This window comes from Chionomys nivalis, chromosome 19, assembly GCF_950005125.1.
Source record: "Chionomys nivalis chromosome 19, mChiNiv1.1, whole genome shotgun sequence".
NCBI lineage: Eukaryota > Metazoa > Chordata > Mammalia > Rodentia > Cricetidae > Chionomys > Chionomys nivalis.
The window spans coordinates 57,853,964-57,869,926 of NC_080104.1; the positions used below are offsets into that span (position 1 = coordinate 57,853,964).

Consider the following 15,963-nt stretch of genomic DNA (forward strand, 5'->3'; position numbering starts at 1 on the left):
AAACTTTTGATTTTAGACAAATCTTTTTTAAAAATCATACTCCATAGCATCATTTTATTTCCTCCGTGTGGATTAACCTTGGCCCCCAGAAGATCATATGAACTGTGGTTTCCTGACGGCATCTTGTGGTGACTGTAACATCTCTGCAGTGTGAGCGCAGCTGTCCCAGTACACTCCAGACTCTAGCTCGCCTTGAAGCTGGGTAGCCACATTCCGCAGGGTCTCTCTGAGCTCCCTGCACAGGGCATGCATCATTACTTCAGCTTGCTGTGGCCCTGCTGGTGCCTGAGCTTAAAACTAAGAGGCTTGGGAGACAAGCTGTTTTCTTGGCTGTCCCCTGGGCTTGGTGAAAGAGTCCTGTTTTGAGCCTTGGGGTCAGAAGTTCTTCCACTGTTATTCCTGTTTGCTCCTCAGGCCAGTCATGCTCTACTGTGATTCCTCTCTGCTAGTCAACCCAGGGCCAGCTGGAAGCCACGGCCTGTGAGAACCCACGGCCTGTGAGAACCCACGGCCTGTGAGAACCCACGGCCTGTGAGAACCCACTGTTCCTGTCAACCTTCTTTCTCGACCTCAAGGGGCTGTGGCCGGAAGCTGGTGTGGAGTTTGAGCAGCATCCTTGCACAGGTCCAGTAGGGACTTCTCTGTGATATTGAAAGCTGTGATTTGAAATCTGTGATATTTGAAAATATGTGATATTTGAAAACTTCACCATTGCTACCACCTTAGTGAAAACTTAAAATTTAGAGTTATTGATGCTGTTTAAAGAAATATTCAAGGTTTAAGACTCAAGCGCTATTTGTGATCTTAGAACCAGTCTGGCTTATGCTTGTTGAGTTTAGAACCGGATGCAGCCTCCAACTCAAACAAGAAAAGCTACCAGTTTATTAAAGGGTTAGCTAACCGTAATGCTAGCTTCCTGACAAGAGGACTGAAGTCCCACACTTGTGGCGATTTTCACAGCTCTTTGCACATTTTTATTCTCTAGACAGGGCAAAAAACTACTCCCCATTCCTGAAAGGACATCTCTGCTCTCAGGTCACGAAATTGTGGGATCTGACAAGTGCTTTTATACAGTCCCATGGGACAAGGGACATTCATTGGTGTGTACAGTACTGTGGAACAAGGTCATTCATTAGTTTCAACATCCTTGAAGATAGAAGGAAACATAATCCCTATAAAAAAAATCTTACAGTACAACTTAGCAAGATGCCTTTCCTGTGCAGCTTCTCAGTTTTTTTTAAGGTTTTCAGAACTTGAAAAAGCAGTTTGAGTGGCTACTGTGTGCTGGGTGGTTTTCCAGGTGAACAGCGTGAACAGCTAGCTTCTTAGTGCAGAGTTTCTTCCTCCGGTGGATTATCATTGCAATTAGACATTGCCTGAGTTAAGACACAGGGCTGGATACCTACCTGGCTGTCCCTTCTTAAAGCAGGAAATGCCTTTGTCCGAGGTTTCAAGGCTTACCTGCAGAGTGACTCCCCCATTAACACACTGTAGTGGTCACTGCTGCTAAACAGCTCATGCTTGATTCTTGAAGGTTTCTGGAAAACTTATCAGCTAAAACCTCCAACATTTAAACTCCGGATTGCTAAACCACAGAAGAGAGTCGACAGTGTGGCTAGACAGCAATGTGTTTGCCTTCAAAGACCCCGGTGTGAGAAGAGTGAATTACCCGGCTCTTTTCAGCTTGCGTATTTAAGGTCCACTGTCTTTAGTCCATCCCTCTTCAGCCCCAAGGATATTCTTCTCTGAGTTCTCATCTTTTGGAAAGCGACCCATGGGCTCTGTAGTGTTCAGAGCTAGAACTTCATTGAGTTGGCAGGTTTGAGGGATGGGGCTGAGCACATTTGAAGGTTGGAAGCTATTGCTCTCTTGTTGCTGGCCAAGATGGAGCCAGCTTGATTGTGAAAGCGCTGTGTGGGGTGTGTGGGGTGGACAGATGTGGTGATGTAAAGCACTGTGTGGGGTGTGGACAGATGTGGTGATGTAAAGTACCATGTGGGCTGTGTGGCGTGGACAGATGTGATGATGTAAAACAGTGTGGGGTATGTGGCGTGGGCAGATGTGGTGATGTAAAACAGTGTGGGATGTGTGGCGTGGGCAGATGTGGTGATGTAAAACAGTGTGGGGTGTGTGGCGTGGACAGATGTGATGATGTAAAACAGTGTGGGGTGTGTGGCGTGGGCAGATGTGATGTAAAGCACAGTGTGGGGTGTGTGGCGCTATGAAGATGGGAACTGGCACAGGAGTGATGAGGATGTGTGGATTGACACCCACAAGAGGAAATCAAGAAGAAAGCACAGCAGAGGGCTGGGTAGGCCATCTCCCCATGATTCTCTGCAGAGGCTGGGAAGTCAGTGGTAGTACCTGGATCTTTCTGAGTTGTGGGGATTGGGGCTTGGGGAGGTTCTTCTCCCGGAGGAACCTGGGAGAAACTGGCAAATAATACATGCCTCTTGCAATCAATGACGTTTTCCTCAGATGTGATGTCACGCATGGTTGATAGCGATTTCTCTTCCAGTAGATAAAACCAAGAATCAGTGTAGCTCAGTGCCTGCTTTGAGAAATACATTTGTGCAGTGTTTTGATAGTTTTCAGGAAAGATGGCCTTGTTCTCTAATGAGCTATTGTGCGTTTACAGCTGTTCCGACAAAACAGCTGTGGATACATCTTCCTTTAGAAGAATGCAGCAGAAGGTTGGGTTCCAGTTGGCTTAGAAGCTTGTCTAATCAGCAGCAAGTTATGTACAGGCCTGGAGATGGGCCTTGAGGTTATTAGCCTCCTTCAAATCAAACAGCTGTGAGACTGGGGAGATGTATAGGTAGGCCCTTAAGCTAAATATAGGCTTCCTTATCTTTTTAACCAGGAAATACTTTGTGTCTAAATCTTGGCACTCAGAAAATCTTCCAAGAAAAATAGATCGTGAGTCTGTTAAGCACTTATTGGTGAGTGAGTGGGGTCGGAGTGGGGGTGCTGTTAGAAAGCAGCTTTGTATCCAGCAGCCAGGAAGACAGCAGTTATGTAAGAGTCAAGTGTTGTTTCATGGGGGGGGGGGGGGAGACTGCTTCAAGAAGGCTTTTCTCAGGACTGGAGAGATGTCTCATCCGTTAAAGGCATTGCCACTCTTCAAGAGACCCTTAGTTCAATTTTCAGCACTCACATGGAGGCTCACAACTGTCTGTAATGGGATCTAATGGCCTTCTCTGGTGTCCGGATGTATATGCAGACAAAGTACCCATATATATATAAAATACATTTTTTTAAAAAAAAAAAGCTTTTGTTGTTGTTAAAAAAAAATAAAGTTTTTCTCCCATGTCTGGAGATGATCTCTGGAGACAGTCAAATAACAGATCGTCATTCTTTCTTTAAATATAGCTGGTACAGGTATCCCTCAAGTCATGTTCTAGTGAACTAACACTGCCTTTAAAAATCTATCACTCCTGAATTCAATTTACTGGCAGGCTGTTGGTCACCCCTGGCATTACGTAAGAGTGAGGAGCTATGAAATGTTTTCGGATGGTTTTTCCTGCCACTCCCCCAGCCCAGGCTCTCTGTTCCCCACACACTGCTCCCCCAGCCCAGGCTCTCTGTTCCCCACACACTGCTCCCCCAGCCCAGGCTCTCTGTTCCCCACACACTGCTCCCCCAGCCCAGGCTCTCTGTTCCCCACACACTGCTCCCCCAGCCCAGGCTCTCTGTTCCCCACACACTGCTCCCCCAGCCCAAGCTCTCTGTTCCCCACACACTGCTCCAGCCCAGGCTCTCTGTTCCCCACACACTGCTCCCCCAGCCCAGGCTCTTCATTCTTGACACACTTGCAGAATGTACAGGCTTTGTTAGCATGCAACTTTTGCATTCAGAAGCAGCAAATTAAATTTGTCTGAGCAGAATTGCTGTGTGCATGGAGGGTAAAAGTAATTTCTGCCCAAGCAGTTCCCCTGTCTTCTGCTCCCAGCACAGACGGTTGTGATAGGAATGGAGCTAAGGATGGCAGCGGAAACCCAGGAAGAGACAGACGAAGATTCTAGGTTCTGGCAACATGGGTTTGTAAACAAAGTGACACAGATTAGGGCAGAAATTCCAGTGGGACCAGGCAAGAGACTGGAAGACTGGGAATATAACATAAAGCTGAGTCCCATCCAGATGGTGTTTTTAATAAATTTATCAGGCTCATATGAAAGATAGTAATGAACGTTGTAAACGGGGAGTGGCCCATTCCTCTAGGGAGAGCAGCAGCGCACTGTCCATGTGTTGAGCCCGTAGGGGCACTCTCTCAGTCTTCCCCACACAACGACCGCAGAATGCATTTCGACTCCTATGTGTTAGGCCAGCCAGGTAGGCAAGCCGAGGCTTGCATTTCCAGGACAAGAATTAGTAATCCAAGTATTTTCTGCTGAAATGGAGGAAATAGCGTCTAGTTGGTATAGTTAATAGTGACATTTGGGACTAACAGCTCCTATAATATGATTAACTTGAAAGAGGGGAAAGAATATAATCAAAATATAGTGTATGAAATATTTTAAAACAAGAAAAATAATTGCCTGAAAAAAACCAGATAAAAGATCTTTTATAACTGGGTTGTGGTGACACAGGACTTTAATCCCAGCACTCGGGAGGCAGAGGCAGGCAGATCTCTGAGTTCGAGGGCAGCCTGGCCTACAGAGCTAGTTCCAGGTCTGCCAGGGCTGTTACACAGAGAAATCCTGTCTTGAAAAATCAAAAAACAAAGCAAAACAGATAAAACATCTTTTATATCTTTTAAAGTCAAACTGTAGTCCATATACACACACACACACACACACACACACACACACACAAAGCCTTCTTCCTTTTTGTACTCCCAAATAGTTTCTTGTCCAAAATATTTTTCTGTGCCGTGGGTGGCCAGATTTTCTGTTGACAGGTCTGATTTTGATGAAAGAAATTACGAGGACAGAAGGGTCACATGCTTACGCAGCAGTTCTCCTGCCAATGTCAGGACCCAGAGATTGATCACGACTTACTTTTCTAAGGAAATTTCTACCAAGAAAGTGGTGTTTGTCCATTTTCCTCTATAACTTCAGATTTTTATGGCTTTGGATGAGGAACTTTGTTAACAAGGGAAAGTACCAGAGCTGCATACAGCACTGGGAAAAGAAAGAACAGTCCTACCCTTAGGAAACTCGCGGACTTGGATGTTAAGGACTGGGACAGGACTGAAGTGATTATCATACCATAATGGTTCACAGGAGGCTATCACCCATGGCTGCTGGACCCACATCCTGTCCTCCCCATTCTACTTCCTGGTATCATTTTCTCTTTGCATTGATCCAGACCAAAAAGAAGGACTAAAAATGAAGAGAGGTGGCAGTGTTTTAACGTTGTGCTCTAAGAGACAAGAGATGGAGTTGACTATCAAGTAGCTATTATAATTCCAACAAAGTCTCTCTTAGAAAGAAATGTGGACATGATTAGATGACACTAATGTAGTGGGTCTGGGTGTGTACCTTGGCATGTGAACATGTGTTCTGTGCTTGGCTTCTTCTATAAGGCCTGTCAATGTCTCTCCTGGCCTGACTTCCCAGGAAACACAAGGCCCAGTTAGCTGGAGCCTGTGACAGCCCATGACTGATCAAGTCACATCATCTAGGGGCAAAATGTTGAGGCAATAATACACAGAGTAGGTGGGAATTGTTGCACACTGGAGTTTGCAAAGACAACTCCCAAGCATGTCAGCATTTGAAATAATCATTGGTTGGGGGGTGGGAGAGCAGAGACTCTACCATCTTCCTTATTTTTATAAATATTAAAAAATGTGTGAAAAATTCAAATATTGCTGTGTAGAAAATCACATGAGCCCTCTACATATCAGGTTTGGAGGGTGAAAGGATGAATATACTCACCAGGAAATAGAATATTACCAAACTTTTGAATCCATCCTTTGATAATCCAATTAGAACAAAAGGGAAGAAATAATGGAGAGAAGAGCTCAGGGAAGCTGGAAACAGAACAGAATGTTAAGTGTTGGTTGTGTGAAAACCAATCTAAAACGGGCAGATGTGTGTAGGAACAGATAAAACAAAGAGAAATGTGTAGTGAGAAAAGGAGAAGAAGTATAAAAATGGGCAATCAACAGCAGGAAGATCGAGGGTGATGCTATAGGGAAAGAAGAAGAAAGCTCCTTTGACAAAGGTGAGACAAGCCCATCCTGATACAGCAGTCAGGCCCTGCTGATTGGTTGGCTCCTAGGGTGGTTGAGGAGATGGAGCACTGGGTGGATAGTGTAAACTTTACAAGTAATTTGGTGACCAATTTGGTATGATCAATGGAAGCTGAAGAGCACCATATCCCATCATACCTATGAGTGTAATTCTGTTTCCATATATGGCTGTTGTACATGTGTATGTACATATATTTACATATTTCTTTAAAAAAGAAACTCGTATCAGAAACTTAGAAGATGCTTTTCTTTGTAATAGCAAGGAAAGAAAAATGTTAACAATCTAAATGTCCCTGAATTACATTTTGTAGTATCTATAGGTTGCACACAGAACAAGGCGGCTTTCTGCCCTCCTTTAACCCCCATGTTAAGTAAGGTCATGTGACTTGCACTGGCCAATTAAATGTGAATAAAGGGATATGCCCCTTTAGGAAAAACATTTTAAGAGCTGCAGTTGTACTAGGACCTTTGAGAGGTATAATCAGCAGAGCCATCTCTGTCGGCAGAGACTGCTTGTTTGGTTTCTGGCCACCTAGACCCGAATAATAACACAGAAACCATATTAACTAGAATACTGCTTGACCTATTAGCTCAGGCTTCTTATTAACTAACTCTTAATCTTAAATTAACTTATTCCTATTTTATATTTTACCATGAGGCTTGTGGTTTACAGGTAAGGTTCTGGGCACCATTTGTAGACAGAGGCTGTTCTTTCATTTCCTGGTTGCCCAGACCTGAAATAATCACACAGAAACTATGTTAATTTTACCACTGCTTGACCAGTGACTTAGACATATTCCTGGCTAACTCTTTAAAAAAAAAAAGATTTATTTATTATGTATTCAGTATTCTGTCTGCATGTATGCCTGCAGTCCAGAAGAGGGTACCAGGTCTCATTATGGATGGTTGTGAGCCACCATATAGTTGCTGGGAATTGAACTCAGGACCTTCAGAAGAACAGCCACTGCTCTTAACCTCTGAGCCATCTCTCCAGCCCCCCTGACTAACTCTTATATCTTAAATTAACCCATTTCTATTAATCTATATATCACCACTAGGCTGTGGGCTACCAGTAGGTGTCTTTCTCCTTCGGCAGCTACATGGTGTCTCTTTGACTTCATCTACTCTCTACAACTCTGTTCGGGTTTTCTGCCTGGCTTTACTCCATTGGCTGAAAGCAGTTCTTTATTACCCAATGGCAATAAAACATATTCACAGCATACAGAAGGGAATCCCACATCACATCTCTGCTACAGAACTTGGGTGGATGACAGTTTGTGCTGCCCCATGTTTCTGAGGGCCAGGGCTGTGTGTTCCTGCCAGGGTACTTCCCAGTATCTTGAGTCTTGCCTCCAGTGTTCTTCTTCATCATCTGCTTCCTTAAATCCTGCCTTCCAAGTCTCAGGAGATAGACACGGCAGGGCTTATCCCCTAGGGTAGCAGTCTCCTGTTTTAAGAGTCCTAGAGAGCTTCTTTTGAAGTTCTTTCTGCCAGGAGACTGTCCTCATGGGGAATTGCACCAGGGTTTGTTTGTTTGTTTATTTATTTATTAAAGATTTCTGCCTTCTCCCCGCCACCACCTCCCATTTCCCTCCCCCTCCCCCATCAAGTCCCCCTCCCTAATCATCCCTAAGAGTAATCCGGGTTCCCTGCCCTGTGGGAAGTCCAAGGACCACCCACCTCCATCCAGGTCTAGTAAGGTGAGCATCCAAACTGCCTAGGCTCCCACAAAGCCAGCACGTGCAGTAGGATCAAAAACCCATTGCCATTGTTCTTGAGTTTGCACCAGGGTTTTTATTCTTGCTTTGGAATAAGGGATTCATCACCAGAAACCCATTTCCCTACCTTCTTCCCCTCCCCATGTTCCTTGTCTGTGGAGAGCAGAGCAGTTAGTCGGCAAAGACGTCCATACAAACTTGTCTCATTTGAAAGTAGACTCAGTTGTAAGATGGCATGAGGTTATATGGTGGTGCTATTTCTGTCTATCTTTTCTGAGTGGATAACAGTAGATTTGGGTTAAATGACTTAAACCCTTAAAGAAGATTATAAATTTTGATTGCATAACATGAATACTCAGCCTCAGGGATTTTCATGCCCTTGGCTTTTATCATCAGTATCTTAGTATTTCTAGAGCCTCTGTCATACTGAACAACTATAGTTTTGTGGGATCCCTTGACTTTTATATGGCCTTGAAGTGTAAAGAGAGACTCAGAATCAAAACATAGCTGTTTGTTCAAGTTCCTGCAGCTCCTGTGTGGCCATGCACTATGTGTTCTGAAAAGGGACTGATACCATGTCTGGGGCCCCTTTCCTGCTCTGCACATTCTGAATTGCTTGATGTCTAAGTTTTTTACTCAACATGTATACAGCTGTAGCTCATTAGACCAGATACTGGCCAGGGCACAGCTCAGTGATAGAATACCTGCTTAGAATGTGCGAGGACCTAGATTTAACTCCCAGAAACAACTGAAAAAATCCATCTGAGCTGGGCGGTGGTGACCCACACCTTCTATCCCAGCACTCAGGAGGTAGAGGTAGGCAGATCTCTATAAGTTCAAGGCCAGCCTGGTCTACAAGAGCTAGTTCCAGGACAGCTAGGACTGTTACACAGAGAAATCCTGTCTCGAAAAACAAACAAAAATTCATCTAAACTGATGAAAAGTTTCTCATTGAGTTATACTTACAATGTATTTTCTCATTCTATTATCAATATGCTCTTTATAATACAATACTTAAGAATTAATTGCTACATATGGTTTAGATATTCCAACCTGAAGTTCAGTTTTTGCTTGTTTAGTTATTTGACATAGAAACTCTTATCTGAAGATAATCGAGATGTACTAGTTTCCCTTTTATTATTGATTTGAGATGCTAATTAATTAGTTTTGTTCTGAGCATGCTATAAGGATATAGTTGGCTTCTCTTATCCTGATGTCGGATCTTGTGCTTTGGATTCACAGTTCCCATGGAGAATGTTGCAACGATTGCTGATTGTGCCAGTGTGATTGAAGGAGTCAGCCGGAGCCGAAATGCCTTGCTCAATGGGGACACTAAGAATTATGACTGGGATTCTGGCTACACATGTCATCAGCTGGGAAGTGGTGCAATTGTGGTTCAGCTGGCACAGCCATACATGATTGGGTCAATACGGTAAGATTTTTTTGCATTTGTTAGTTCAAAGAGTGTAGATATACGTAATCACCAATAGCTTCAGAGAAGAAATTCTACTGTTTATTATAAAGATTGGAGGCAGGGCAGGGAGATCCAGCTGTATGTTTGGATTGTTTAGTAAGGTACCCTGAATTTAGACCTGAAGTCAGCAGGGAGAGAGGACTGGATGAGAAGCCTCTCTCCGAAGGGTTTTACTCCTGCGGCCTCGTGTGTGGGTTTGAAGCTTACAAGGTCATATTGAGGGGTGTTGTAGGTTAAAAGCTTTTTCCAGCTTTGGTAAACACCTTTGTATATGAATCAGAAACCCAAATAAGAAGCCTTGTTCTAGACAGTCTTTTTAGTGGCTTTGTGTTTGGGTTTCTTCTTGATCCATTTTGTTTTAAGACGGGGACTTTAACTTTGCTTGACTTAAAGGATTTTATTAGTTTTTAAGTATGAGACTAGTATCCCCCCAAAAAAGTTAGTTCTTAGTGGTAGGTGCTATTTCTTTGCATTGTCTGTTTCCCCTCTGTGCCCGTCTGCTCCCTTCTTCTCTCCTCCCATCCTCTGCCCTCCCTTCCCCTAGCATCCCCTCTCCTCCTGTCCTCTCCTCCCTTGGTTCTAAGGAGGCCTTTGAAGGCCTCATAGAGGAAAAAATAAATGTCTGTCTACCTCAGTCTGCTGAGCATGGAGTTGTTGGCAGGTCGTAACTGTCCCACATGGTGCTTTTCTACACTTGGCTTACTCCTCCCTCTTCTCAGACAGTCTGCAGGAAGAAAGAGCCAGCAGAGGAAGGCAGAGGGAAGCAGTGTAGCAGACAGCCTGTCTGTGCTCAGGATGCCACCATAGCTCAGGCTGCTTTGTGTTCCCCACACGGGCTGAGGAATCAGTGCTGGATGTCTTGAACTGAGACTGCCCGATTTCTTCCTTTCGGTCAGCCCCGTTTCATCAAGAGCTACAGCATAGGCCAAGCATCACAGGAGATGAAGCGTGGGGCTAAGCACACGGGACATACTGTTTTCTGAGCTGTGTGTATTCACTACCGTGTTCCCACCATCTGCCTAATATGCGTTCCTAGGCCTTTGGTCATTAGTGATGTAAACTGTATTTCCTTTGCAGTCTGTCCCTCTTTACATCTGTGCTAACAGTTGTCTTTCATTGGTCTTCTGGCACTGTCTCCCTACAATTTCTTGACGATTACCAGTCGTGTCTCTGAGATTACATCTGCAATTTCTTACAGCAGGCTTGGGGTGTAACTCATCTGAGCCAGAAGACTTGGAATCATTTAAATTGACTAGACACTCTCTTTCACTTCACCGATTTGGGACTTCAATTTTCTCTTTATTATGTTTGTTCTGCCATTTCTAATTTGAGGACCAGTCTTCCTACCAGTGAAGATTGAAGCAAACGGGCAACTTCATACCTCTGTCCAGTCCTCTTTAATGGCTTCTCAATCCCATTCACTTACCTGGTCCTGGGTGCTCTTCCCCCAGCACACCATCGGTGTCTGTCTCTGTGTGTCTCAAAGCAAACCAGCTAAATGGAATTCGGTTGTCCTTCCCATCCTGTCCCAGCCACTGTACCTCAGTCTCAGTATTCTCCATTGGTTTGATGGGTCCATACATCTTTGGCCAAAACCACAAGGCCCTCCTAAATTTATTCCCCTCTTTTATCTCCCCTTTGCTGCCCAGAAGTCAGTCCTGAGGTTCTGTGCTGCCTCCTAAACAGCTCCCAGAGTTCTCACTTCTCCCAGCTGTGTAACCGAGTGAAACCTCTGTGGGGTCGCTCCTCTACATGATCTACCATTAGACCCTCTCTTCCCCAGCACAGTCCAGAGGGAAACAGTGTTAGTGACTCTGTTACAGCCTGTGCCTGCCCCGCCCCTCTTGATTTTTCAAGACGGGGTTTCTGTGTATAACCCTGGTTGTCCTGGAACTCACTCTGTAGACCAGGCCGGCCTTGAACTCACAGAGATCCACCTGCCTCTACCTCCCAAGTGCTGAGATTAAAGATGTGCACCACCACTGTCCAGCGTTACCTGGTCTCTTGTGTCTTGAGACCACCCAAGTCGCTGTGTTGATCAGGCCACAGGTCCTGTGCTCCTTAACGCCATGCTTTTGAGTCTTGGATCATATTGATCTCATCACTTACCTTGTACTCCCTCTTACTCTTGGAATACTTTGGTATTCCTGAATCCGTGTGGGAATACTGGCCATCATCCTCCGAGCTTACTGAGACACCCTCTGTCTTAGGGTTTTGTTGCTGTGATAAAATGCCATGACTGAAAGCAGCTTGTGGGATAAAGGTTGATTTCAGCTTACAACTCATGGGCCACACCCTAACACTGAGAAAAGTCTGGGCAAGAAGTCAGGGCAGGAGCCTGGAGGCAGAACTGGAAAAGAGGCTGTAGAGGATTGAAGCTCACTAGCTTTCTCCTCCTGGCTTGCTCAGCCTGCTTTCTTACAGAACTCAGGATCGCCTGCCAAGGGTGGTACTGCCTCTCTGGGCCCTCCCATCAATCAATAATTAAGAAAACATCCCAAAGGTATACCCACAGGCCAGTCTTTTGGAAGCATTTTCCCCATTAAGATTTCCTCTACCCAGGTATGTCTAGGTTTGTATTAACTTGACCGAAGCCATACAGTACATCTTAATCAAGCATCGGCACTGGTGTAGAGCTCCTCTCATTTGTACCAGTTGTTGATTTGTCGACTCCTCCCAGCCTTGCCTGCTACCTGAGGCCTGAGGTAGCTCAGAACTGGCTTCTCACGCCAGGTTGGACGTGCCCCTGCGGTAGTCCTGTAGACAGACTGAAAATTATAGCAGCTTTAAGAGAAAATTTACAATTTTAGATCAAGCAGAGAGCCTGAGATGGTTGCCAGGGTGATAACTCAAACAAACAAGGGCTTGTCTTGGGGCACAGCCACCTTGACCTCTAGCTCTACCAAAGACTTGAATTCTGACTGTCTTGAGCGAAGTGTTACTGGGCTCCAGGCAGATAGAATGGGCCCACCTGGCTTGATCTAAGTGTGGAATGAAAATGGTTCCTCCAAATAATTTCTTTTTTCGTGACTCAGAGGAGAGATGATGAACAGGCACACAACCTGAGGCAGAATTGTGTATCTCATCCCAGTGTGGCGCCTCTAACTTCCTGAAGCCCACTATTGTCTCTTCAGTAAGGAAATGCATTCAGCTGCAGCACTGTGTAACTAGCCAGGCATTCAAAGAGACACGTCTTGGTGAAGCTAACATTATGTTGTCAGAAACGGCATTTGCCTCTTCTGTGACATTATTAAGAGGAAAGGAGGGAGGTTTCCTGGCCACCAGTGCCCATGGACAGCACTGGGTGTCTTGGCAGGCGGCAGCTACAGCAGCTGATGTGCCCAGATAGACATTTATTGATGTGAAGCTAGGTCAGTGGCACCTTCTCCTGGGGATGGCGATTGACCAGCAGTGGACCGATTAGTCAGTAGCATGTGACCCTCCGCTTCTCTTGCTCATGATGACTAACTCGCTTTTCTTGTCACTCTATCTGTGATCACCCAGTGACTTGGAGTCCACACCTAAGGGCAGTGTTACAGAGCTGAGCTTCGTTCTCCCTGGCACAGTGGTTGCAGAGCTGGGAACCTGGAAACTCACCTCCCCCTGTCACATAAGCTTTGAAAATACAGATTTCTTTATAGTTGGTGGCTTCTCAGGCAAAGGTTTCAGTGGTTGATGTTCTTTATTCCTCATATGGTACATGGTGTTCTATGGTTAAGATCATTCATTCTTTCCTGAGCTTGCCAAGTGGCTATGCAGGCAAGCAGAGCTAACTCTCCTGGCAGGGAGAGTGCCTGGGCTCCATGGTCAGCAGAGCCCAGTCCCTGCTGGGTGTCCTCTGAGGTGTCCTGGGGAGGGTGGCTGGACACACGATCTCTGATCATCTCCCTGTCCCTTCACTTTCATTCATATAACAGACACTTGGCTTTGTCCTGTGTATCAGATACTGTGGGAGATGCTTAGGATACAGCATTGAGTAAGCAAGCTCAGCACTCGCATGCCTTTGGAGCTGACACTCAGAAGCAGAGTTAAAAAAAGAAACAAGCATGCTTATAGTGTGCTAAATTCTTGGAAGAGCTATGAGGACATCAGGAGGAAAAAGAAAGGGGGGAGACAGTTCAATTTCAGACTGGGTGGTCTGAGACGGGGACGTGTGATCAAGCACCCCTCAAGAGCCAGGGTAAGTACCATAGACAAGTGCCAAGGGCCAGAGGAGAGAGGGAAAATTAGAGGCAAGGCCTAAGAGATTTGGGGGAGTGACAGCCAAAAGGGGTTTTGTTACTGTCTGCATACTTAGCACCAACTCCCCAAACCACTTTCTCCCCATGGCACTCCCTTTATGAGTGCCATGGTGGGAGGAGAACAAGAGATGGGAGCCCCTACCACACACCCTGGAGGTGCCTTCTTGCCCTGCCTCCCTGCTCCAGCTTCTGGAAGAGCCAGCTTCCAGCATTTGCCTTGGGCAGGACATGCCTCCAAGGCAGTGGAACCAGAAACAAAGCAGCTGGTCTTTGTTGCTAGGTTGACAGGCACAGCAGACTTTACTCACTTTTAGGGAGAAAGAAATTTCCAGGAATGTGGCTTAAAAGTGGATAATTAAGTAGTAATTATATAATTTCCTTGGCATTTAAAAATCATTTAAGATTTAAATAACAGGAAATCTTCAGAGGCTTGACCACATAAAAATACCAGGCTAGAGTCCTAATGACTAACCAGATCTGTTAGATCTTAGTTGATAATCCCCATCCCCGTAATGTAGGCTGATCATCTTTCTGCTTGCTAATGGAGTTACCCTGTTCATTGTCCTTAAGTCTGGGAGGGGAAACAAGCGTGTTATGCAATGAGCTCACTGAATACCTGCCAGCCCTCCCCAGCTGATAGATGACAGAGCTTACCTAAACCTTAACTGGAAGATAATCAATTACAGGAACAATTTTTACGTTAGCTTGCAAAGAACGGTTTTGTAATTGATACATACAATAGTCTAAGTAAAATATCCGTAATGCTTTAAATAACAAACCTAATTGTAAGTAAATAGGCTGCCCAAGGAGGTCCAGTGTCAATAGATGGAGCTAAATCAACACAAATTGAGGAGTTAATGACACAAGAACTGTTTGAGTCCTCAGTCCGAATACACACATGTGCACACACGCAGCAAGGTTACTGAATGGGAATACACACATGTGCACACACGCAGCAAGGTTACTGAATGGGAATACACACATGTACACACACGCAGCAAGGTTACTGAATGGGAATACACACATGTGCACACACGCAGCAAGGTTACTGAATGGGAATACACACATGTGCATACACGCAGGAAGATTACTGAATGGGAATACACACATGTGCACACACGCAGCAAGGTTACTGAATGGGAATACTCACATGAGCACACACGCAGTAAGGTTACTGAATGGGAATACACACATGTGCACACACGCAGCAAGGTTACTGAATGGGAATACACAAATGAGCACACACGCAGCAAGGTTACTGAATGGCAATGCACACATGTGCACACATGCAGCAAGGTTACTGAATGGGAATACACACATGTGCACACACGTAGCAAGGTTACTGAATGGGTTAAAGGATATTCTTGATGGGTGTTCATAATCTCTTTAGTCTGAGGTGATGAGGCTCTTTTTATTTTTCAATAGCAAAAAGAAACATCCACAGGCCTGCCTCCTATGTAAGATAATCTGGCCCAGAATGACTGAAGTGCAAATCAGTGTGTGTCCTAGAGTTATTACACATAGGTAAATAGGAAATGTACAAAGCAAGGACTCATGTGTATTGCTGTGGGCCTGTTTCTATGGACAGTTATGTCCACACCAGGTTCAACTGCCATTTCATTATTGAACAGTTGGGCCAACTGTAGGTTACCTATTCAGGTTGTGAGTGCCAGGGCCCCCTCTGACTGCTATTTTTCCTTCTTTCTGCTGCTTATCAGCTTTCCAGAATATTACTCATCCCCTTCTGTCCTGAGGGACAGGCACAGAGAGAAAAAGAGGAATTGGAGGCCATTCCATTTGTTTCTTACTTAATAGGCCTAAATTAAGGTTTACTCAATAAGGGTGAAGAGAGGAATTAAAGTTCGAGCTTCAAATAGTAGTTTATAATTATTCAAGTATTGTCTCTGTGTGTGAACCCATCATTTCCTGGAGGATCATAGAAAGTCTCAAATGGAAGATAGTGGCTTTTTTAATATTGTGATGGACTCGGTTTCCGTGGCAAATCCCAGTGCCTGGTCTGGTGCTGTGTGCCGTGGTACATGGTAAACACTCATCGACTGCACTGACAGCGCTGTGTGTGCAGCCAAAAGGAGTTCTATCTGTCAGCTAAATTGGACATCATATTTGCTCAGTGTGGCTGATCTAAGCGTATGTGAGCAAACTGCTAAAGATCTGGACCGGCAGATGACAGAGGAGGGGCTCAGGAGGCAGGCACCGGCATCAGCACTGGGAAGGACGCCTGCTGCCTCATCCCGCTCTGCTTCCATTTCATCCTGTCTGAGTGCCTCTGGGGCAGCAGCACATCTGTTTACATTAAGACAGCCTTCTTTGCAA

At 45.1% G+C, this 15,963-nt stretch overlaps 1 protein-coding gene across 1 annotated transcript in view; it reads left to right on the forward strand.

Moving 5' to 3' along the window:
- Positions 1–15,963, forward strand: part of Btbd9 (BTB domain containing 9) — a 365,934-nt gene that overhangs the window by 266,864 nt on the left and 83,107 nt on the right. Inside the window, exon 8 of the mRNA XM_057794462.1 lies at positions 9,157–9,346. Within this exon, the coding sequence (XP_057650445.1) occupies positions 9,157–9,346 (190 nt within the window). The remainder of the gene's footprint in view (positions 1–9,156; positions 9,347–15,963) is intronic.